Source organism: Pleurodeles waltl, chromosome 9 (genome assembly GCF_031143425.1).
Source record: "Pleurodeles waltl isolate 20211129_DDA chromosome 9, aPleWal1.hap1.20221129, whole genome shotgun sequence".
Taxonomy (NCBI): Eukaryota; Metazoa; Chordata; class Amphibia; order Caudata; family Salamandridae; genus Pleurodeles; species Pleurodeles waltl.
In genome coordinates this window covers 64277863-64301483 of record NC_090448.1, presented here as the reverse complement: position 1 = coordinate 64301483, position 23621 = coordinate 64277863, and the positions used below count along the sequence as shown (strand labels likewise).

At 43.8% G+C, this 23621-nt stretch overlaps 1 protein-coding gene across 1 annotated transcript in view; it reads right to left on the bottom strand.

Moving 5' to 3' along the window:
* Positions 1-23621, bottom strand: part of FGD5 (FYVE, RhoGEF and PH domain containing 5) — a 397552-nt gene that overhangs the window by 125847 nt on the left and 248084 nt on the right. Inside the window, exon 7 of the mRNA XM_069206301.1 lies at positions 6120-6276. Within this exon, the coding sequence (XP_069062402.1) occupies positions 6120-6276 (157 nt within the window). The remainder of the gene's footprint in view (positions 1-6119; positions 6277-23621) is intronic.

The following is a 23621-nucleotide window of genomic DNA, read 5'->3' as shown; positions in this document are numbered from 1 at the left end:
GATGAGTTAGGTGGGTGAAGATGCAATGGGGTGCCCTCTTTGGGTTGCGGTCACACAACGAAGCTCTTCTCCGCCTCGGAAGAGTCTCCTCTTGATCCAGAAGTGTTCTTAAAGTCTTGAGTTTTGGGTCCAATACTTAAACTCATTTCTGTCTTTGAAGTGGACAAACTTCAAAGGAAAGTCTTTGTAGCTCACAAGACCCTCTCTTTCCTGCTCTGGTCCCAAACACACTCCACTGGGTTAGAGATTGCATTGTGTAAGGACAGGCACGGCCCTATTCAGGTGCAAGTGTCAGCTCCTCCCACCACTCTAGCGCAAGAAGACCATTGTGTGACTGTCTGGAGTGAATTCACAACCAGCCCAACTGTCATCCTGACCCAGACATGTATTCAGCAGCCAGGCAGAGGCACAGAATGGTTAAGCAAGAAAATGCCCACTTTCTGGAAGTAGCATTTTCAAACTTACAATCTAAAAACCAACTTCTTCAAAAGATGTATTTTTTAATTGTGAGTTCAGAGACCCCAAACTCCATAACTCTTTATTTCAAGGCAGTCCCCATGTTACCCTATGGAAGACATAGGCCTTGCAAGTGAAAAAACGAATTTGGCAGTAATTCACTATCAGGACAAGTAAAACACACTAGTACATGTCCTACATTTAAATACACTGCACCTTGCCCATGGGGCTACCTAGGGCCTACCTTAGGGATACCTTACATGTACTAAAAGCGAAGGTGTGGGTCTGGCAAGTGGGTGCACTTGCCAGGTCGACAGGGCAGCTGACAACTGCACATCCAGACACTGCAATAGCAGGTCTGAGACATGTTTACAGGGCTACTCATGTGTGTGGCACAATCAGTGCTGCAGGCCCGCTAATAGCATTTGATTTATAGGCACTAGGCACTTCTAGTCCACTTTACTAGGGAATTAATAGTAAACTAAATATACCTTTCATGGATAACCAATCATAATCATAATTTACACAGGGAGCACTTGCACTTTAGCACTGATCAGCAGTGATAATGTGCCCAGAGTACCAAAACCATCAAAAACGCAATCCTGCACACAGTCAAAAATACAGGAGGCTGAGGCAAAAAGACAGGGGAAAGCAAGCCATTGATGCCAGGTATAACAAGGTGAGTATTTAACTATTTCCTAAATTGGAGCAGCTTTGGGAGGCCCTGTTGGACACGGGGATGCTGTTCCAGATCATGGGTACATAGATAGAAACAGCCTTGTTTTTTATTTTTTTCCACTAGATGCCATTAGCACTGGATTGGAGAAGAGAATTAAAAATCTCACCTCAAACCAGAGAATAATTTGTTCATTAGTTTCCCTGCTCCAGGCAATCCTAGCAACATTCCAGATTTAGACACGAAAGACTAACACTGGTACACAATCTCTTGCACTCAGTTTAGTTGTATCCACCACACATTTGAGCCACTGACATTAAAATGCAGAGAGGACCTCTTGTAGAGTTGTTGAGATGCTTCCTGACACACACACGCACGCTCACACACACACATTCAAAAACAAACACCCCCTCTATATCCCTCGACAGAGTCACATACACCACACACACATTCAAAAACAAACACCCCCTCTATATCCCTAGACAGAGTCACATACACCACACACACATTCAAAAACAAACACCCACTTTATGTCCCTCTACAGTCACAGACATACACCACACAAACATTCAAAAACAAACACCCACTTTATGTCCCTCGACAGAGTCACAGACATACACCACACACACATTAAAAAACAAACACCCCCTCTATATCCCTCGACAGAGTCACATACACCACACACACATTCAAAAACAAACACCCACTTTATGTCCCTCTACAGTCACAGACATACACCACACAATCATTAAAAAACAAACACCCACTTTATGTCCCTCGACAGAGTCACAGACATACACCACACACACATTCAAAAACAAACACCCCCTCTATATCCCTCGACAGAGTCACAGACATACACCATACACACATTCAAAAACAAACACCCACTTTATGTCCCTCGACAGTCACAGACATACACCACACACACATTCAAAAACAAACACCCACTTTATGTCCCTCGACAGTTACAGACATACACCACACACACATTCAAAAACAAACACCCACTTTATGTCCCTCGACAGTTACAGACATACACCACACACACATTCAAAAACAAACACCCACTTTATGTCCCTCTACAGAGTCACAGACATACACCACACACACATTCAAAAACAAACACCCACTTTATGTCCCTCGACAGAGTCACAGACATACACCACACACACATTCAAAAACAAACACCCACTTTATGTCCCTCTACAGTCACAGACATACAGAAGGACATCCCCAGGTGCCAATGTGCACTCGTAGAAACTATGGACCCTGAAGAGGCATCATCAAATATCCACACAGCGCCTCCGTGACGCATTAAGTTAAATAAAGTTAATTAATGTTATGATTATTGTTATTAGCAATGATTATTTACTCCTATGTTTCATGTTATTTCGGTTGAATAGCAAGGGAATTATATCAAACCAAGGGAGGGCATGCCCCCCCCCTCGCACCCCCGCCAGATTTATGACCCAAATCAAAACCCCATCAAGTGATTCTTTGGTTTGTCTGTAAGTAGTAAATTGATACGAAATATTAAAGACGAGTTGCTTATTCCAGGGACTGCAGAAGGGGCCTGCTTGCACAGGGTCCTCTGGGATTCATTCCTACACTGCTTCCGGCGAACTGGGGGTAATTGTTTGGAAAAAATACCACAGACAAAGGAGAACGAAACCCGGAAGTGATTTACGACCTCGATGACAGGGGCCGGATTAACCTCCTGACTGGTAAAGCAGACACCTCATTAATCACTGTGCCTCGGAGGAGAAGAAATGGCGAGGCCTAGAGATTCTCTGGGGTCAGTGATATAATGTTTGCTGCACGTCTGACTGCAAGGTGCACCTATGCATACATGCCAACATTTTAGAACAAGAAAGTGGGAGATGTAAAAATAAAAATATATTTTCTGTTGAAGCAGAGGCAACTTTAGGCGGGAAACATTTCTACAAATAAAGTCATTTTTGGCTTAAAAAAATTGTAAGTCTTCTGCCTAAATCTGGTGTTTTGGAGTCTACTATAAAGCTGGAGATTTCTGATAAGAGCTGGTTCACTCTAAGTTAGGCGAGAGTGGGGATGCTACTCGCCTTCATAAAATCAAAAGGCCTCTATAGTCTTCAGTAGGGTTATTCTCTTTCCAAACCTGTGCCTATTGGAGCCAGGCTCACCAAGTTATTGCTGGAGCTCAGGCCTCAGTTATATGGGCGGGTCAATCGAGGCGAAAAGCCATATCTGGCCCCAGAAGATACTCACCCTCATGTGCTGAGGGCGCAATGGTTCTTATCGCAGACTAGTGAATGAGCCTTTCACTCACACTCCAACAGTACTGAGAAGATATTTATCTATCAATTTTGTATAGTGCCAACCAATCAGCGCTGACTATCCAAGCTGCATAATCTTGAGCCCAGAAAGCAGGAAATAAAGCCCAGAAAAATAGATGGTGATCTAAATAACGTAGACAGTAACATCGCTACATCATTTTGTGCAACCAAACCGTACCCTCCTTTGCATTGATAGCTGAGGTACAAACTTCAATGCAATCAAATAAGAATGAAAATATATGATTACCAAGGTCTGTTTTCCACGTTCATCTACCTGTCATTGCAAATCACTAAGGGCCAGATCTACAATAAAGTGGCGCATCAGTCCTCATGCGCCACTTTTCTTGCGCCACCCTTAGTTACCCTAATGGTAGCGCTGTCTTTACATTACGGCCTATCATGGCGCACGTTAGCACAATAGCGTCCGAATTTAAGACGCTATTGTGATGCTGTGCTGGATTAGCACCATTAATTATGGCGCCAGTCCAGGAAAGCACTAGGGAGGCACATAGGTTATTGTGGGACGGTCACTTTAACGCCTGCAATGTGCAGGTGTTAACAATGATGGAAAAAATGACGCAGTCAAATCTTATAGCTCTTGTAGATTTCACTGTGCCATTTTTTGCAGCCTCCCTGAGGGGGGACATTCCCTTGTATACATTATCCTGGCGCAGGCATAATGTGGCGCAGGGTGTTACACAGTGGCACAATGTTAGTATTGCACTACTTTGTAAATATTGTGCATCAGAAATGCCTACCTAACACCACATTACCATACAAAAAATGACGCAACGACACGCAAGGTCCTTGTAAATCTAGCCCTAAATGTTTGAGACAATACATAAGCGTGCATTTTAAAAATAATGCATGCTTCTATACTCCTTCAGTAAAGCCTTCCATGTGGTAAAACCTACAAGAAAACAAAGTTAGCTTTAGAAAGGCTGGCTCCGCTGATATGCTGATATTTTAAACTCAAAAGGTTACTATCGGTGATGACGTGTAATGTGAAATGTAGTTATGTATAACACGTTATAGAATGGGTGCCACAGGATGTGAATGCAGTTTTACATACTCAGATCTGGGAGATTTTCAGACATGTTTTGTTTTTATTAGTGCCTTGAACCAGCCTCTTGACCGTGTGAGTGCTATACAAAAAAAGTGACAAATAGAAATGTGAAAAGAACATTTAGAATGTATTTTAACTATTACAAATCACACGACCATTACCCACATGTTAAGGGGCACTTTACCAATGAAACGACAAGATATTGAAACTAAGGGGAGTTGGGCTCTGATGGTACATTAAAAAGGGGCTGCTTTCAATGCCTTTCAATGCCTGTAACAAATGACCTGCTTGTTATGTGGTAAAGCATTGGTATTAATACTCTGTAAAATGAGAGATGGCTTACAAATGCAGCTTTATGTGTGTCTACAACTCCCTGTAGCATCCTCTAGGTAGGCTATTTACTCTAGGACCAAGTAATTAGAAGACAGACCATGCAATACAGAGAACTGGAGCCCTCCTCTCTGCCTCGCTGCCTCGTCCGCTCTTCTGCTCTCAGTGCTTCCTCCCTCAGACAGACAGACCAGGACACCCATCATGGAAGGCCCTAGCATGGCCAGGCCCTACCATAATTAATTGGTCCAGCCCAGGCTCAAAGAACCCTTACAAGGCCTGTGCCTTTACCACCCTCCTAAAATGGGGTATCCTTCATAAAGAGACCACCCACATAAATATTCATGAGGCAACAGGCAGACTAGAATATATTTGGACACAACAAATATCATGACAATGCAATGCAGGTAATTGCCCTTCTTGCCTAATGTGTAAACTCCAAGGTCTTTTCATATCTGAATATCAAAGTATTGCAGAATCCTGGCCAAACAGATTACCTCTTTAGCTTCAGGAAGATAATCCAAGTAGCTCTATTAAGAGGTTGTTTAGTATTCAGGAGTTGCAAATTCATGCCCACTAGGGCTATCGGTGCTTCTTGCCATAGTCTCTTTGAGGTTACAAAACGCCAAGCCAAACCCTAATTGAGTCTCTATTCTCAAGTATTTCAGGCCAATCAGCAGCAGATACAGGCGATTTTCTCTGGATCTTGAATAGGTCATCCAAATGCAATTAGAAATATTTTAACTTTCCTTTTATTTTAAATTTGCGCTTTTCTTGGTAAATACATACATAGAAAATGTCCCATAAATTGTAAGAAACTACAGAGCTTGCAATGTAAGTTGCATTTAAGGAGCTCACAAAATGCCTTTCCTCAATCTGTCCTCACTTTGCCCATTCAATTCTCTCAACGCAAACATTCACAGACAGACCTCAGAATAAGATCAATCATAACTTTCCAGGGTATGTGAAGAACATAGCTGGGCCCTGACGCTTTGAGTGAGCAATCCAAATAAACAAAAATATAACATGATATGTGTCAGTGTGGATCTCACCATCGTGTATGACTCTGGTCTGAGATGGACAAAAAGAAACAGAGTAAGTCCAGCTAAATGTGTGGGATGAGCAATTTATTACTCTGGGAAAAAAACAAACAGTTTCTCATTTGATTGTATGTACAGTGTCCGCTACCATTGTTGCGACGCCAACGTATTGCCACTTTCCAAATACCCGACATGCGACCAGCTCTTGGGAAAAAAGAATGCTACTAACTTACCTCAAACTCCCTGACTACTGCTGCCAACTGGTGCGACCGTAGGCAACTCTCATCCAGCACCGCCAAAGTCCTGTCATATTGCAAAATGTAGGCTGCATGATGCTCAAAGCTGGATGCCCTGTCAAGGAAGATGTCAGCAAGCTTCTGATTTTCCTCCCTTGAAGATATAAAGGAAATTGAAACAATACGTTTAGGCCTCTGCATAGGGTTAGGGTTAAGTATTGTGACTTCTTTCTGTTGCAACACGTTTCTCCACCCTCCGAGGAAAGGTATAAACTCAAAATGTAACTCAATTGATTATTGCAGCTCAATTTCACCAAAATCATAGAATAGCTGAGCTCATACGATAGCCTGATGACATCAATTGACATTACAAATTGTGATAATTCAATACAATTCCAGAAAATTCTATGTTTTAAAACTGTCTTTCTTTGAATGTTGAGGTTGCAGCATGTTAATAAACTGTAATGGATAACAGGGCACACAGAACTGCCTTATGTCTGAAAACGTTTGCCACTTGGGGGTTCTGTTTGACTGTGATATTTACTTTGCACCTCACCTAAATACAGTCATAAAAATGCAATACACCATCTCAATAGCTAACTCACAAAATTATGATGACCTCTTGGGTGGTAACATTCTGTTTGGACTTCAATAGCCCCATCTATATAGGTCTTCCAGCTAGGACTCTTTCCAACCACCAGAGAAACCAGTACTATTGAACACAGCTAATGATTTCTCTATGTTGTTATGACCTCATATAACCTGCACATCAAGGGAATGCATGCACCCTGAATACTGAAACCACAATATCAATGGCACATAATATTGAGGACAGAATATCGGAAATAAATTATTGACAGGTAAGTACATCTAGATTTTCTATATTCATCTCCACATATTTACCTACATGGTACATATATCTTCAAGGGACATAGATGTGTGGAATGTATGATGGAACAACAAATGCTGGAACCACGCATGCCTGAACAATGTGGTCGGAACAACGACCGCATTGTTACCATGAATGCCTTTACCACGCATGCCTTTACAATGATTTTTCGTTGTAAAAGCATGCCTAGTAAAGGCATGTGTGGAAACGGCAATTGTGGTTCTAGCATGCGACCCCCCACCTGCCCTAAGGCCCAGAAGTACCCCACCCCTAATACTAAAACTACCCCGGCCCCCCACCCCTAAAACAAAACTACCCCGGATACCTCCCACCCACCCTGGCCCCAAACCCTTCTCCGACCTCCCCCACCTGCCTTAAAAACAACTAACCCCCCACCCTACCCCTAAAAACAAAAGTACCCTGATCCGCCAATCCCCCACAAAACACCCTACCCTGATTTCCCCACCCCGCCCCTAACAACCTAACTACCCGATCCCTCACCCCCAAAAACCAAACTACCCTGACCCCTCATCCCACACCCTATCCACAAAAACCAAACTACTCCACCCCGAAAACCAAACTACACTGACCCCCACCCTAAATACTAAAGTACCCCGATCCCCCCACCCTGCCCCTAAAACCTAACTACCCTGATCCCCCGCCCCTAAAAACCTAACTATCCGATACCCCACCCCAAAAATCAAACTACCCTGATCCCCCACCCCACCCCCAAAAACTAAAGTACTCCGCCCCACCCCCAAAAACAAAACTAACCTGACCACCCCAAAACTGCCCCAAAAACCAAACTACCTCGACCCCCTCACCCCCAAAAACCTAACTACCCCAATCCCTCTACCCCCCAAAAACCAAACTACCACGATCCCCCACCCCCAAAAACCAAACTACCCCATCCCCCGCCCATAAAAACCAGAACTACCCCGATCCCCCCAATCCATCCCTAAAAAACAAACTACCCCGCTCGTCCACCCCTGCCCCAAGCCCTTAATCCACCCCCACCCCTAAAAACTACCCCCAACCCTGTCCCAGCCCCACTTACCTGACCGCGTCATCTCCTGATGCAATCTCCCTTTTTGTCTGCCTTAACCTCGCATGTGCGTTGTTCAGCACGCGTGGTTAAGGCAGAGAAAAAGGGAGTTGTTGTTAACGCAAGCGTGGTTCCGCTTGCGTTAACAACGTAATCGTTGTACCGGAGTCGTTGTTCCGGACGTTTCTCAGATGTGTGTGGTGTTAGGAATAGTAAATCTATACTTCCCTATATGCTCTTTCATTTCGATTTTTGGTCCCTCAATATTCTTCCACCTTGATATTGTTGGTGTTGATATTCAGTAGTGCAATCCACTTTAGGCCTTACACTCTCTACTAATTAAAGAACAATTACTGTTTTCACTCTGTGCAAAGCAATATGTACAATGGGTGTGTCCCTGGACATGGGTCCTGGGCTCACTATTCTATAGGAATCAAGCTGCACCTCAATGACAATGCCAGAATAAGCTGAAACAGATTTGGGGGTGTTTATTTTCCCTGTCAGAGTGGGTGCAGACTGGCAGTTTTGGTTGTACTGTTCCTGTTGGAGCAGGACAAGGACTGGTTTGCATGAATGTGGTACTTGTTTAGAGTGGCACAGCTGGAAAAAAACAGTGGATTTAAATGTAGCACAGAGTACCTATCAGTGTCTGACCTCATTTCAGTAATTCCACCCATCATCTTTTTGTTTTCCTCAGTAATTTATGACAAGCCCCCCACACAAAATGAAAGGTTTATGTCCAAAGTCACTCCTCTTTTACAAGAAAAAAATTAACCACACTGTCCAGTATAAGCAGTGATTGCTTTAAATTTGAAAGAAGGCAAATGTGCAAATATACATTAATAAGGCCAAATTTTCTTCTGAATGCTGATTTAAATTTTTTGACACAAACCTTTCTTTACCATAAAGGTTTTATCGTCAGGATTTTACTGAAATAATTCATAGATCACAAGCTGAGCTTGTATAAGGGAGACACCGGTATTCCAGCATTGATACTTTTCTCGATCAAATTCGCATTTGTAAAGTTAATTCATTGAAAGGTGAAGTTCCTTTTGGATGGCAAGAATGACCCACAGAGTAGAAGTCATTACGTGTGCCAATCGTTATGTGCAAGTGTTTGTCATCCACTCTTATGGTGGATGTTAAAGGCTTTCTTACTATTTAGTGTGTCCTTCGGATTATTCCTGTCCCCCATGGTCACTGAAGTGATGCTCTTACATCATGTGGCAACGGTCATCTAAGAAAGGCAACATGGGCAACAAGACACGGAGGGACGAATAAGTTTTATCTCGAGACATAATAACCCCATTGCCTGCCATGACAAGCAGCATCCTTCACACTCAAGGAAGATGGGCTCCTTTGATCACTTAAAGTTCTGGTTGAGGGTAATAGTTGTGGGAAGTTGAAAAGTATTTTTTCTTATCCTATGGAAAACATTTCAACTTCAAACAGTTCCAAAGTTCTAAACTAGCGCCACATTTGTGTGTACACTGGGACTTTTGTGTCAATTTATATCGCAAGAGATAAAAAAAAAAAACTAGGAGATGTACATTCTACTTACGGCTACTATTATGCCTGGAAGAACACTGCAAACGTTAAACCTGCAGGGGAAACATCTGCACTCATTTTCAAATTGGCTGGGTTTGATTGGAGGGAAAGTTGTCTCACAGTGATGTGAAACTTTTATGTAGTTTTGTATAACACCTGATTACCCCAAGATGTCCTGGCGCTACAAGGAATGGAGAATGTAGCTGACCACAAGAGGAAGAAGATTAGAAAAGTAAAGTTTTGAGTTTCATGTGGAAGCCAGAGTGGTTGAGGTATGTTTACGGTTTAGGGACAGGGAGTTACAAAATTTGGCCAAGAGATAGAAAAAAGTCTGGCTTCCTGATCTGGTTTTCCTGATAAGGGGGATGATGACAACCTTGGAAGAAGAGGACTGGAGGTTGAGAGACGGAAGATAAGGTTATGTATATATGACAAACATTATTCATGTGAAAGCAATACCTAGTACTTAATTTGTGAAAGACAGAGTGCTGGTGCCCAAAGTTCTTCTCAGAAGCATTGCAGTGCGATTAAACATCGGCTTGACGAACACCATGGTTGGTAGTCTTTAATCCACGATCAGACACTCCCTGCCCATGTTCCTCACTCTTGCAGGTTTCTGCTTTCTCCGTCTGTGACGGTTTTGTCGTCTTTCTCTTCCTCCATATTGCTAATGTTTATCTTTCTTCCTCTTGCCCTCAGTAAATATCTTACGTGGGAAATAAGTGCTAGTCCCCAAAAATAAGACCTCCACCAGCAACCACCGGCGCAACTAAGCACTGGCAATACCCATAGGTTATAAAACACCTTTATTTGAATGTCAGCCATTTTCTTAGATTTTCCACCAGTGTCTTACCGACTGAAGACTGGGATATTTCTCGAATTAACATTTAAGGCATTCTATTTGTGAGGATATGAGAACATCCATGGCCTCCTTATTTCATCAGACAATGAAATACACAGGAAAGAGTTGCATGGGAAAAGGCGAACTTAGAGCGGGAAAATTTGGAAATCTCACCAAACGCAAAAATTGGAAACTTCACCAAACCTTGCTGGTGCAACAAAATCTTCCCACGCCACTATTTACCAAAGTTTTATTTACTGAAACGTAGAGGTGGACTGGCAACATGGGGACACAATAAGTTATGCCCAAAGTCAAGTGACTCTGAAATGCTGGCAGTGCGAAGCAGGAGTAACTCCTTGGATCTACGACTGACCCTGCCCCGACTCCACTGCCCTTGCAGCCCGATGGCGAATAAACAGTTTTTGCCTCTTCTCAGTTTTAGCCTACCATGGAACAGCCAGACTTTGATATCGTTCATATAACCCAAGGGGGCGACTAGTGCTCTCCTGATGGCAATTATCACTGATGTCCCAGTAAATGTATCGTTGCAATCACAGTCTCTGGCAGCAGCCTGACACATTAACTGCCCCACTTAAAAGCACAGCAATTTAGTGGATCATCAGGACAGGAAGTATGCCTGTTTAATGTGTTTAATCAAATAAAATGGCTCCTTTAACATTACCCCCAGCGGAGTGATTAAAGGCATCTTACAGGTTTACTCACTGCCTCCCCGGAACCTGACATCGTTTGGTAGAATTCTGAGTTAAGAAAGCATCACAAATTATAAATAACCTGGCAGTGTGAGTGAGCACTGTGCACTCAACCAACCTACCGTGCATTATCATGTTCAACTAGGCACTTGCTACCACCAGCAGGGGGCTCTAGACTGACCGTACAAGCAGCAAACACTGGCCTATGTCAGTTGCAGAAAAAATGTCACTTTTCCTCAGATGCTAAAAATCCTCGCATCAGCACCACTTGCCTGCAGCTATATTAGCACCTTAGTAAAGTTCAAGTGGGAAAGACCCAATGGGTGCTGTAATTGTCTGCTTTTAGGCTGGAGAGGCTGAGAAGCCATCAATGCATTGCAGCACCCAATGAGTGTAGACACCTAGGTCTAGAATTAAGTAGATGTCATCCCACCCAGGACAGGAAGAAAAGTTGATACGTGAACAGGATAGAGACTAACTGCCTCATAGCTTTCAAGAAAGAAGTAACGCTGTTCTGCTCGCTTCCAGTGCTGGTGCACTTTTGGCTGCCTTTCGCCAAGGCAGACACCCATGCGGATCCATCTTTGTTGTGGGAAGCATAGGATTCGTGCTGTAAAGTGTCCCTTCCGGTACAAAAACTATGCTTTAAAGTGTTTCCCAGATTGCACGTGTGCTCTAGAATGCTGCACACATGCAAACAAGGGAAAAATGAGGAGACATGAAAAGGTTTCTCTGCAATAGGCCTGCCTAGAGGAGGCGCAGACCTTTGGCACAAATACCTGTCTACAGTTCTTTGTAGACAGCGATTTGCATCAGAACCCATGGTTGCATGGGACTGCCCATACACTTCCCATGGAATATAAAATATTACTTTCTGTTACAATCCAATGCATATCGCTGATTGTGTTGGATTGTGAACCCCAAAATAACCCTTTGAACCGGATTTGTGTTTAAAAAAAAATAATGCAAATCCACCTAACGCAAAGTGTTTCTAAATCTGAACCCTACACTTTTCACTGCACCAGAAAGCACTTTGCCTAGAAGACTGCAATTTTCCAACTATGTTGGTGGTGGCGCAGTTTAGGCATCTCCTTTCCTGAATCGGAATTCCTGCATGGGACTTCTGTCGGCCCTGAGAGCAATGGGGGACTTCAGAGAGCACTGTTTCATTGTAGCAGGAGTGTCTCAAACATGGGGTGACATACACAAAAATGTTGGTGTGATCCTGATAGGATGGGACACTGAAATGACGATGTCAAGGTCAGGTGGGTGGAAACATGCAATGTGGATGCTAATAGACAACCTCCAGCATGATTTCCTAAATTTGCATTACACATTTTTAAAATTTGGATGCACAATGTGGAACCGGTCTGCTCTGAACCACACAACTGTTGTGCTAAAGCGCCGAAGTCTGGCTAAGTATCGTGGCCTCCAGGGTCCAGGACGTCCATTTTAATGACTGAGGGGAGACATACAAGGGTAGGTTTGTAATTCATCATCAAACCTGTGAGTTGAAATGTTCAAACAGTTTTCCATCTCTCCCTCTTCCTTTGTGACTATTGAGGCCCCCATGTTATGTTACGTTAATGGAATTAAAAGTGACTAGTACCTATGTAGGTGTCCTGGGACTGGAAAGGTATAGGCCGATGATAGACTAAGTGATTAGGCAACTATTGGTAGTATGTGTGGGCATACATGTTTAGTATTCTGACACCCAGGAGACCGAAGGGACTGCACATATGAACCCACCTGAGCATCTTACCTTTTCACAACAAAAGTAGGCCTGATAGAGATACATCTTAACGTGCATTTTTTACAGCTCAAGGTCACCCAGAAGGGCATCTTGGCACTGAGATAAAAGATGTGTACTGTCACTCAACTCAATGATACTCATTATAATGATCTTGGAAGGATGAGAGCCCGAATGGCCCCGCTGGCATTCCAAACAGTGGCCCTGAGATCGGTGCATTAGCTCACTGAGTCACCAGGCACAGCCTAATATCAAGGCACTAAACACAAGAACTGCTCACCCAGGCAATCCTCTAGGCCAGCCGCCCACCGATGGATTGTTTTGGGTGTGAGTTTGAAAATGTATCATTTGGATTTTTTTCACGATGGTCTTAAGGGTGTTTTCCAGAGAAATGTAGGCCTCGTTCTACTAAATGGCCGACATAATATTAGGGCGAGGTTTCCTTTATGTTCAGGAGAAATCAGGCCCCCCTACTAGCAACTACCTATGTCAGATCCCTTTAGGAAATCGTAAATGATAAAGGACAGCGTCAGGTGTCACTATGCGCTTCCTTCTTTGCACTTTCCATTTCTGATGTGGAAAGATATGACTGCATGTCATGGATTTACAAAATGAAATAAAGGATAAATTTTTAAAAAAATGTTTTGAAAAGGGAAGAAAATCGTCTGCCTGGATGCGGCCACTGGTCATGGTCGCCTCCACGTAGCCTCCTAGAAAGCTGGTGCTCCCCTTGAAATTTGGTAATTTAAATACATATCAACGTGACTAACTTATTCTCTGTACCAGAGACACCAGACAGCAAGGCACACTTTATGGAAAGTTCATACACCAAACAGCAGGAAAGGCACATTCACTGCGACCACCTGAGCAGCCAACTTGGAACGAGTGTCAGCCTTTGCTGCATCTGACTTAGGTCTCATGCCTCCCAAACTTATTGAAATCCCATACAAGCCCTGTATCTCGACTTAGAGGGGGCCTTCAGGAAAACAGTTGTAGGTGCCTAGTCCTACGCGAAGGAGACTGGCAGGGAAATAATATTTTGGTCAACAGTTGCTGAAAATCTGCCAGAGGCCATTTTCTTGTGGTCTTCAGGCCAATCAGCGAGGGTACTGGACATTTGCCTCGCGACAATTTATTTTTCAGGTGAGCCTTTGTAGAAAATATATGGTTTTGATGGGTTCCCTGTAAAGGAGAGTTAAGTAGGAAGATGACAGCAAAAGATAAGTTTTCTCATGGAATGAACTGATTCATGACAGACTCTAAATGTGTAGGCTCTGAAGACTCAACTAAAAAACAAGCACTGGCAAAGCTAATAGGTCTTGGCTTGATCAATACCTGTTTTGTTTTGTCTTGGTTTTAATAAAACTTTATTGTTTGGGACTGTCTGGCTTTTGGCAGTAAAAAAAATCAGATTGGTCTCAAAAAGCACACATTGGCATTGTGGTCCCTGAAGTAAACTACTTTGCGTGCGGATGTGCTCCTTGTAAAAGAGCAGAATATTGCCACTCACTGTGAATTTAGCCAATGGATGAAGTCGGATGAATAAACTTCCCATATTGTAATATGTAACTGGCAGAAGAAAAATGTGACTGACGCAACAACTATATATATATAGCGGGGGCTGAGAAAAAGGAGTGGTCCCCAAAACACATTTTCCACATTCAGTTTTCCACAGGACCTTTAGACATGCCTACAGCCCGAACCACTGAACGGAATTACACCAAATTTGGCACAAAGCTAGATTCTGTTCCCCAGATCACACTTTTGTGATTTTGTGTGAATCCGCTCAGTAGTTTTGGAGTAATTTAAGGCAAACAAATATGGATATATAGGAATACGGATCCTCCACGGATCAGGACCCATGGTTCTGGCTCTGGGTTTGCAAATCCAGGGGAAAAGCAAAGCCCTGATTGGCTGGTCACAACCTGACAGAAAAGTTGCGGACACCATTTTGTTAGTTGCATCACCTGGAGCGGGTGGGAAAAGGAGAGTGCAAAAACACATACCCCCGTAGGACAGATAGGGGGAGTCCCTTACGGATCTCTCCTGGGCAGAAAAAGGCCCACTTATTTATTTTTTTCGTCTGATCTGTGGAACGGCGTATCCACAAGTGGATCCTTGAGTCTGGACCCATGGTTCCACCTTTGTTTTTGGTTCAGTGAATTTCTATTTTTATTTAATGTTTAGTAATTTTCATTACTATATGTTAATCCAACCACCGCCACTCATGGCCAAAGGGAGTTGGCCGCAGCCTATCTCTTTGAGTGTGAGAATAGGTGTAAGAGAGTGTAACTGGGGTGGAAGTGGCTGTGAGTGTATCTGTTTGGGTGTGCAAGTGAGTGCATCATTGTCTTAGTGGGTGCGTCAGTGTCTGGGTGGGTCTGTGAGTGGGTGCATGAGGGTCTCAATGGGTCTGTGAGTGGGTGCATGAGGGTCTGAGTGGATTTGTTTGTGGATGCTTGAGTCTCTGAATGGGTCTGTGAGTGGGTGCATTATTGTCTGAGTGGGTCTGTTTGTGGATGAGTCAGTGTCTCTGTGGGTCTGTGAATGTGTGTGTGAGGGTCTGAGTGGGTCTGTGAGTGGCTGTGACAGTGTCTGAGTGGGTCTGTGAGTGGGTGCGTTAGGGTCTGAGTGGATTTGTGAGTGTGTACGTGAGGGTCTGAATGGGCCTGTGAGTGGGTGCATCAGGGTCTGAGTGGGTCTGTGAGTGAATGTGGCTGTGTGGGTCTGTGAATGGGTGTGTGAGAGTCTGAGTGGGTCTGTGAGTAGGTGCAACAGTGTCTGAGTGGGTCTGTGAGTGGGTGCATGAGGGGCTGAGTGTATTTGTGAGTGGGTACGTGAGGGTCTCAATGGGTCTCTGAGTGGGTGCATGAGGGACTGTGTGGGTCTGTGATTGGGAGGGTCTGTGTTTGAGTGGGTATGTGAGTGGGTGCATCAGTGGCTAAGTGGGTCTATGAGTGGTTGTGTCAGTGTCTGTGTGGGTCAGTGAGTGGGTGCTTGAGGGTCTGAGTGGGTCAGTGAGTGGGTGTGTCAGTGTCTGAGTGGGTCTGTGAGTGGATGTGTCACTGTCTGAGTTAGTCAGTGAGTGGGTGCGTCAGTGTCTGAGTAGGTCTGTGAGTGGGTGGATGAGTGTCTCAGTAGAGTCTGTGTGTGGGTGTATCAGTGTCTCACTGGGTCGGTGAGTAGGTGCATCAGTGTGTGAGTGGGTCTGTGAGTGAGTGCATAAGGGTCTCAATGGGTCTGTGAGTGTGTGAGTGAGGGTCTGAGTGGATTTGTGAGTAGGTGCTTGAGAGTCTAAATGGGTCTGTGAGTGAATGAAACAGTGTCTGAGTGGGTCTATGAGTGGATGTGTCAGTGTCTGTGTGGGTCTGTGAATGGGTGCATGAGGCTCTGAGTGGTCTGTGAATGGGTGTATGAGTGTCTCAGTGGGTCTGTGTGTGAATGCATCAGTGTCTCACTGTGTCTGTGAGTGCGTGCATCAGTGTCTGAGTGGATCTGTGAGTGGGTGCATGAGGGTCTGAGTGGGTCTATGAGTGGATGTGTCAGTGTCTGTGTGGGTCTGTAAATGGGTGTGTAAGGGTCTGAGTGGGTCTGTGAGTGGATGTGACATTTTCTGAGTGGGTCTGTGAGTGGGTGCATGAGGCTCTGAGTGGTCTGTGAAGGGGTGTATGAGTGTCTCAGTGGGTCTGTGTGTGAATGCATCAGTGTCTCACTGTGTCTGTGAGTGCGTGCATCAGTGTCTGAGTGGGTCTGTGAGTGGGTGCATGAGGGTCTTAGTGGGTCTGTGAGTGGGTGCGTCAGTGTCTGAGTGGGTGTGTGAGTGGGCGCATGAGTCTCTGAGTGCATGGATAAGTGAATGAATTAGTGTATGAATGACTGTGGGTTCTCTCCCAAATTTGTTAATATTTGCAAATATTTTGTAAAAAATTAGTGAATAATTTGTGAAAATTTGTGAATTTTCATGAATAACGTGCATGGCGATGCAAAATTATTTGAAACCCATAATCTGCCCATGAAACATACCTATATCACACCCGTGGCCCCTGACCCCTTATGCCACTTTCAATTAGGAATTTCACCCCTGTAAAACCATTTCCCGTGAAATAAAATGGCACCTGCAACTTTCTAGTCAGGTTGCGGTCAGCCAATTACAGTGCTTCTTTTTGCACGTGCATTCCCAAAAATTTGCGAATATTCGCAAAATATTTGCGAGCCCACATATACAAATTTGGATTTCCTTCAATATCTCTAAAACCACTGAACAGATTTACACCAAATAGGTGAAATGTAATCTGTGTACCGAAAGCTAGCTTTTTGCCAAATTTGGTTTAATTCCGTCCAGTGGTTCGGCTGTAGTTGAGTCTAAAATTCCTATGGGAATTAACATGGGAAACACAACTTTTTTGACCCCCCTTTTTCTTGGCCCCCTCTTGGCGGATCGCTTGGCCAAAACTTTACATGTGCACAAAAAATCGCCAGAGCACTTTTTTAGGAGAATTTTGTGAAGATTCGTCAAACTGTGCCAAAGATATAGGCAAGTGAAAAAATACTTTTTCTATGGAAACTAGGTCCTAACTATATCTACAAACAGGAGACTGCCAGTAGGTCATATCTATCTATCTATCTATCTATCTATCTATCTATCTATCTATCTATCTATCTATCTATCTATCTATCTATGTATATGAGCTCATTTTTGTTTTTCACCATATATATATATATATATACATACCAAAGGTTACAGGCACTTTATAGATAGGTTCACGTTTTAACCACACAAAACCATACAAATTTAGCAGTTATAGTTATACTTATGTTACAAAACTATAACTTATGGGCTAAAGTTACTTAATTGTTAGATGTTCCTTGCACCAACAGATTACTTTCAAAATATAGAATTAGAAAGTAAATACACTTTATAGCTTTCCTGTGGTCCTGAAGTTGATATCTGTTATTAAAAAATGAAGAGGGTACTATACCGTCACAACAATTTATTGAGTAGTACTAACATTTAATTATTAATCTTGCAGACAACAATTCTTATGAAGCCCACACATTATCTAACGCCTGACTTGGGCCAGACAAAGCAACATTCTTATGTAGAGTGTGCTGGATGGTAGAGTTGTTGTAGAAATAGAGCACAGTGTTGAGCAATGGGCTTAAAAGATGAAAAAAAACCATTTTTTATTATGCCTTCAGGCTACATTTATATAATGATATGGATGTTTCAGCAATAATCATCCCTGAATGCGAACAAATCCATGCATCTTTCATGAGTGTGCAACTAGACAGAATAGGTACACGAGTTTGAACCAGCTTACAGCAGTTTTTGGGAAACAAATCTCTTGAACAAGTGTGTGCAACTAAGCAGGCAGTAAAGGGTGAAAGGATTTTAGCAGGGTGGCTTCCAGCTCCCAGACCAGTCCTACCAGGCGTTACCCAGCTCCAACATTCACTGTTGCCCCCCGATTCCAACAATGGTGGGTCTAATGTCAGCCCCATTCCTGCAATCGTTCAATCCTTTCATTTTTCGCAGATACAAGGAGGGGTGCAACAGATGCTCGCCTGTAAGTGAAATCTGGCGTGCAGAGTACAGTGCCTCGTCTATAATAAAGGACGCAGCAGGAGGTCCGCTTTAGACTTTAATGCTGACATTAATCTAGCCCGGAGGTATTTAAAATGGCATTACACTGTCGTATAAATTATGAACTATCTGGCTATTTAGAGTTTTCGAACTGGCCATGTGGTAATTCACAGAAGCATTAGTGCGCCAACGAGCTTTTGCAAACTGGTTGCAAATTTACGGCGGCCTTCCAGTCTTTTCGTGGCCCTCCAGTCAGAGGGATCATATCCAGGGCGGCTGTGAAAATACTGCTCTCTGTACAGCCAAGCACAAGCATGGAGGAATAATGCAGAAATACACTCACGTGCAACAAACTACTTCTGTCGCAAGCGTCATTTTAATCATACTTTGTACTCTAAGCGCTATATTTAGGAAAAAGTGCTGATGCATCACTTTTCTTGCGCCCCCCTAATGGCACCTAATGACACCATGGATTGCACCGAATTCGTTGCACCATGGCGGTCGTTAGCACAGGAGCCTCAACATTTTTTACACTAGTGCAGCAAAGTGCAAGGAGGCCTATAGATTACTATGGGAGCGTCATTTTAACGCCTGCTCTGAGCAGGTGTTAAAAATTACACCAAAAATGGGGCAGTGAAATTTTTTACATTTCACTGTGCCATTTTTGTGGGCCTCCAAGCACAGGAACGCCCCCTTGCATACATTATGCCTGGCACAGCCATAATGTGGCGCAAGGCGTTACAAAGTGGTGCAATGCATGAATTGCATGACTTTGTTACTATGGCGTGGCAGAAAAGCCACTTTAGCGCTGCCTTAGCATTAAAAAAAATGATGCTATAGATGCACTTAAGTGGCGCTAGGGGCTCTTAAATATGCCCCTTAGTGGTAGTAAAATACCATGTAAAGTTATCTTCATTTATTGAACCACCGTGGAAAGTGGAAGTGACATCACATACCCTTTCACCCCCTGATGACACCATCTGGTTGACTGCTTGTCCCATCAGTAGTGCCTTAACAGCCTTCTGTTTGCTTGTGAGGTGCTAGGGAAGAGCAAGGAAGGGTACATATAGGCTGTAAATAGTGTTCTCTGAGTCTCCTTTACCCTACTTTAGTCTTCTTACTAACCTTCTTGACATAGGGTAGCCAAGACACTGCGAGCGGGCAAAAGCAAGGAGTAGCTGCTTCAGTCCCCGCCTACCACTAACTTAAGTCAGTGAATACGGGTCAGGGTATCAAACTGAGGTACAGGAAATAGCAATGAAACTGAGAAAACAGGAATCATTGGATGGTAATGTCAAGGAAAGACTGGTAATTATATTATATTTTCCATAGGGAATTCTATTTTGTGGAGCAAAAATGTTTTTGGAAATTGGGAGTAACTACTAGAGCTGGGATAGAACCCTACCAGGAGTAGGAGTGGCTCCACCATTAGGGCGGAGGAGCATCGCCCCAATAACAAAAATGTCCCCAGAAAAGTCCCAGAAGTGAAAAATAAAATGGTATTAAAGTTAAATTATTACCAGTTTATTTTTCACCAACCCATCCCGAACCGAGTGTGAGGACGGGGCCATTACTGCAGCAGGGAGGAGTGGTAGGATGTGCACTTAGGTTTAAAGTGCGCATGTCTCTTTGTCCAGCTGTCTTGCGACGGCCAGCCAGACATGCGTATTTTAAGCTTCCCGAAACAAGCTATCTTAGACACCAGGGCAAAAGAAAGCACAGGCCTCCAGTGTCCTTGAAGGTGCTGAGTGAGGCCGCTCACTCCAATCCTGGAGCTTCTCTGATTCTCATTACCAGCGTGAGAGCAGTGTCGGGATTGGTTAGAGGAGTTGGCTGGAGCCTGCTCTGGAGCCTGGAGGAGACAGAGAAGAAGAGCACAGACCGGAGCAAGGAGGACATCAAACGTCTCGTGCAGCATGCAAGTGACTATTTCTTTCAATTATAGTAGCCATTTCCCTTATGTGCATGCATACACCCACCCACCACCCATTTGCCTGCCTCACCACACTTCTGCCAGCTTCCGTTGAACCCTACACTGACATGAATGTGCCTGATTAACCTACTTCTCAGGGTATGGAGGCTAGCACCAGCTTCTGGGACAGCCATAGAGTTCACAGCGCATTGCCGCATCGAGGCGTGAGCCTGGTAACAATTTCTCAGAGAGATGATTGATCAACTTTGGAAGCACTGATATGATCTGATGTGAGCTATCCTTGTCACGCTTCTATTTGGCATGCAGCCGATCACAAAATCCAAAAGATGTGAGAGAATGCAGTGAGCCACCCACCTACCTGCGTGCATCCCAGGATAGTGGAAATCTCCAGCTGTCCTGCTTACCTCAAAAAAGCACATATTGTGAAGCCTCATAAAGGGACCATCCAGTATAGGGAAATAATCCATTTACCCAGTATTGTATCTCTTAACAATGACCAATAGGCATTCAAGAACGTCCCTTTGTTGGATGATGTCAGCTTGGGTTTTGGGACATTGGGACATATTGTGACATCATTCACCGGATGGCCCCTTTAATGGCCGCTAGTTTCACAAGGAAGGGCACTGCTGGCTGTATAGCTTCTCTAAATGCTTGGGCAACTGGAGGAGTTCCCTTAAATGTGGAGAACACGTGCATGCAAATGATTTGCTTCCTCGTGAAAAAGTCAGAACCCTAAAGGCGTCATGTCATGCAGATCTGGCATTACAGTAAGAGCTATGCTGTCCATTCATTGTCAATAGAGTTAAAATATTCCCCACGAATGGCATGGACATGGTTTATGTGTTCAGCACAGTTGGGGCCAGATATATCAAGCTCCTGGTTTGCATTTCTAAAATAGCGAATTTTAAGAAATCGCTATTTAAGAAATGCAAAATGGGATGTATGAAAATTGCGATTCGGTACTAGCGATTTCTTTAAATTCGCAATCGCTATTACCGAATCGCAATTAGGGAATGGGACTCCATTCATCCCTATAGGTGCGAATGGTTTTGCATTACCTAATTTACGAATTCCTGTTAGGAATTCACAAATTAGGTAATGCAAACCCCAGGGTGCTGGGGGCCTTAGGCCCCCATTGATGCACCCCATAAAAATATTTGCGGACATGTGAAGCGCAGACATGCCCTAGGGGCATGTGTATGCAAAATATCATTTTAAAAAATGCACTTATAATGCATTTTTTTAAATTGCACATGCTTACCCCAACTTGGAGTTGGTGGTAATTGCATTTCCTAAATGCCCAATTCGCATTTAGGAAATGCATGATAAATGTGCTTTGGAAATCGCAAATAGGAATTCCCTATTTCCGATTTCCTATTTAGAGAATCGCAATTTGCGATTCTATAAATGGAGTCGCAATTTCAGGGAATCGCTATTTTAGCGATTCCTTGAAATTGCATTGTGAATGCCTTTCATACATCTTGAAAGGCATTTTTGCATTCGCAAATGGACAAATTTTGCGTTTCGCACCGTTTGCGAATGCAAAAATGTTTGATACATCTGGCCCTTGGTCACCTTGTTGCAGAATTTATAGAAGGAGGGATGAGAACTGGGGGTGGAAAGGGTACAAATGGAACTTATTTAATATATCTAGGCTCTACATAAGACAGGGACTTGGGGGCACTATGCCAGAACGTCTTCTTCTGACATAACTTTCTATGTGTGTTTGAGTAATCAATGCACCTTGTCCCTTACTTAATAATACACTCCTTTGCACCTACTGTTGTGGTCCTCTCAGACCCACCAGTTCCTTCCCTTGCCACTAAAGACTCCACTCATCCTATTGCCATTAGCACTACGTCACCTCTATTCATGGCTCTCTCAGACCCACTACCTTCCTTCCTTGACATGATCTTGAATTCTCCACTGCACCTGTTGCATCCCTTGCATCTCATTAAACACTACAATCCCCTTCACTTATTATCAGGGACTTTCTTTAATACCTTCCTCCCCTGCCACAATCCTCAACACTACACTACAGTTACCCCATTGTCACACATTGCCACTACTTTAAACAATTCCATCCTTGCCAGCACCTTCAACACTACAAAGCCCTTTACTTACTGTCATGGCCCTGCCAGACGTATCACCTCCCCCCCCCTCGTTTCTACTACAAAAACTACACTCCATGAACTGCTATGGCCATTTCAGATGCACCGCCTTCCTCCCTTGATACTACTCTTAACCTAATATGCAACTTTCATCTAATACAATGTTTTCCAGAAGCCTCGTAATTCCCTGCGCTGAGCTTTCAGCAACTCTACACTCCTCTCTACAGACCACCATTCACAGCCCTACCAATACCCTGTGCTATATTTGAGACCACAATCTTTTGATTCACTCAGTTTGCTTGCAACTACCTTCTCTCCCCAATCCCACAATATCACTTCACTCTATCTTCTGCCATTTTCTTCTCAAGACCACCATTTCTCACAGTGCTTTTGCAACACTCTATATTGGTCTCCTCTTAGTACAGTTCCCTGTTCAGCTCTTACCACTTTCTACATCGCACTATCTCTAAAACTGGTCCCTCCTTCACTATTTCCAGTGCAAACTACCTAAGGCCCAGTGAGTAGTTATAACCTTCACTGAATTCCGTACCACCGCACTGTGTATGACCTCTCTATGTATCTGCGAATATATTTCTACAGCACAAACCTAGCTGGGGACATTGCCAGACTGGTCATTCTGCCACTCTGGAATTATCCAGATGGGTTGCTGGCTGTAAAGCTGCTTTAAGCGCACAATAGACTCCCATGAACCATCATTGCTCCCATGGCTCCTGTAATATGGCTCGGGTGCAGAGGCAAAGAGAGTTTCCTCATTTGCATGGGGCCACTGCCATTGCAAATGAGTGAATGCCCGTTGTGACTGAGCTTGTGCAAAATGTCCACTGCTGGAATCCATATTATAGAAAGTGTCAAGGGGCCTAAGAACTGGGAGCTAATACCTACTGTCCCCTTGCAGCACTTACTGTAATATGGCCCTTGTTGCTAAGGAGACTGAGGCTGTAGGAGATGTTTGGATCATTAATGCTGGTCTATCCAACCAGTTCTATAACTATTCACATACTGTCAACTTACAAATTAATTTCACCATGTAAAGAGGGGGTGGGGCCTTGGAGGGGCGTGTCCTCATG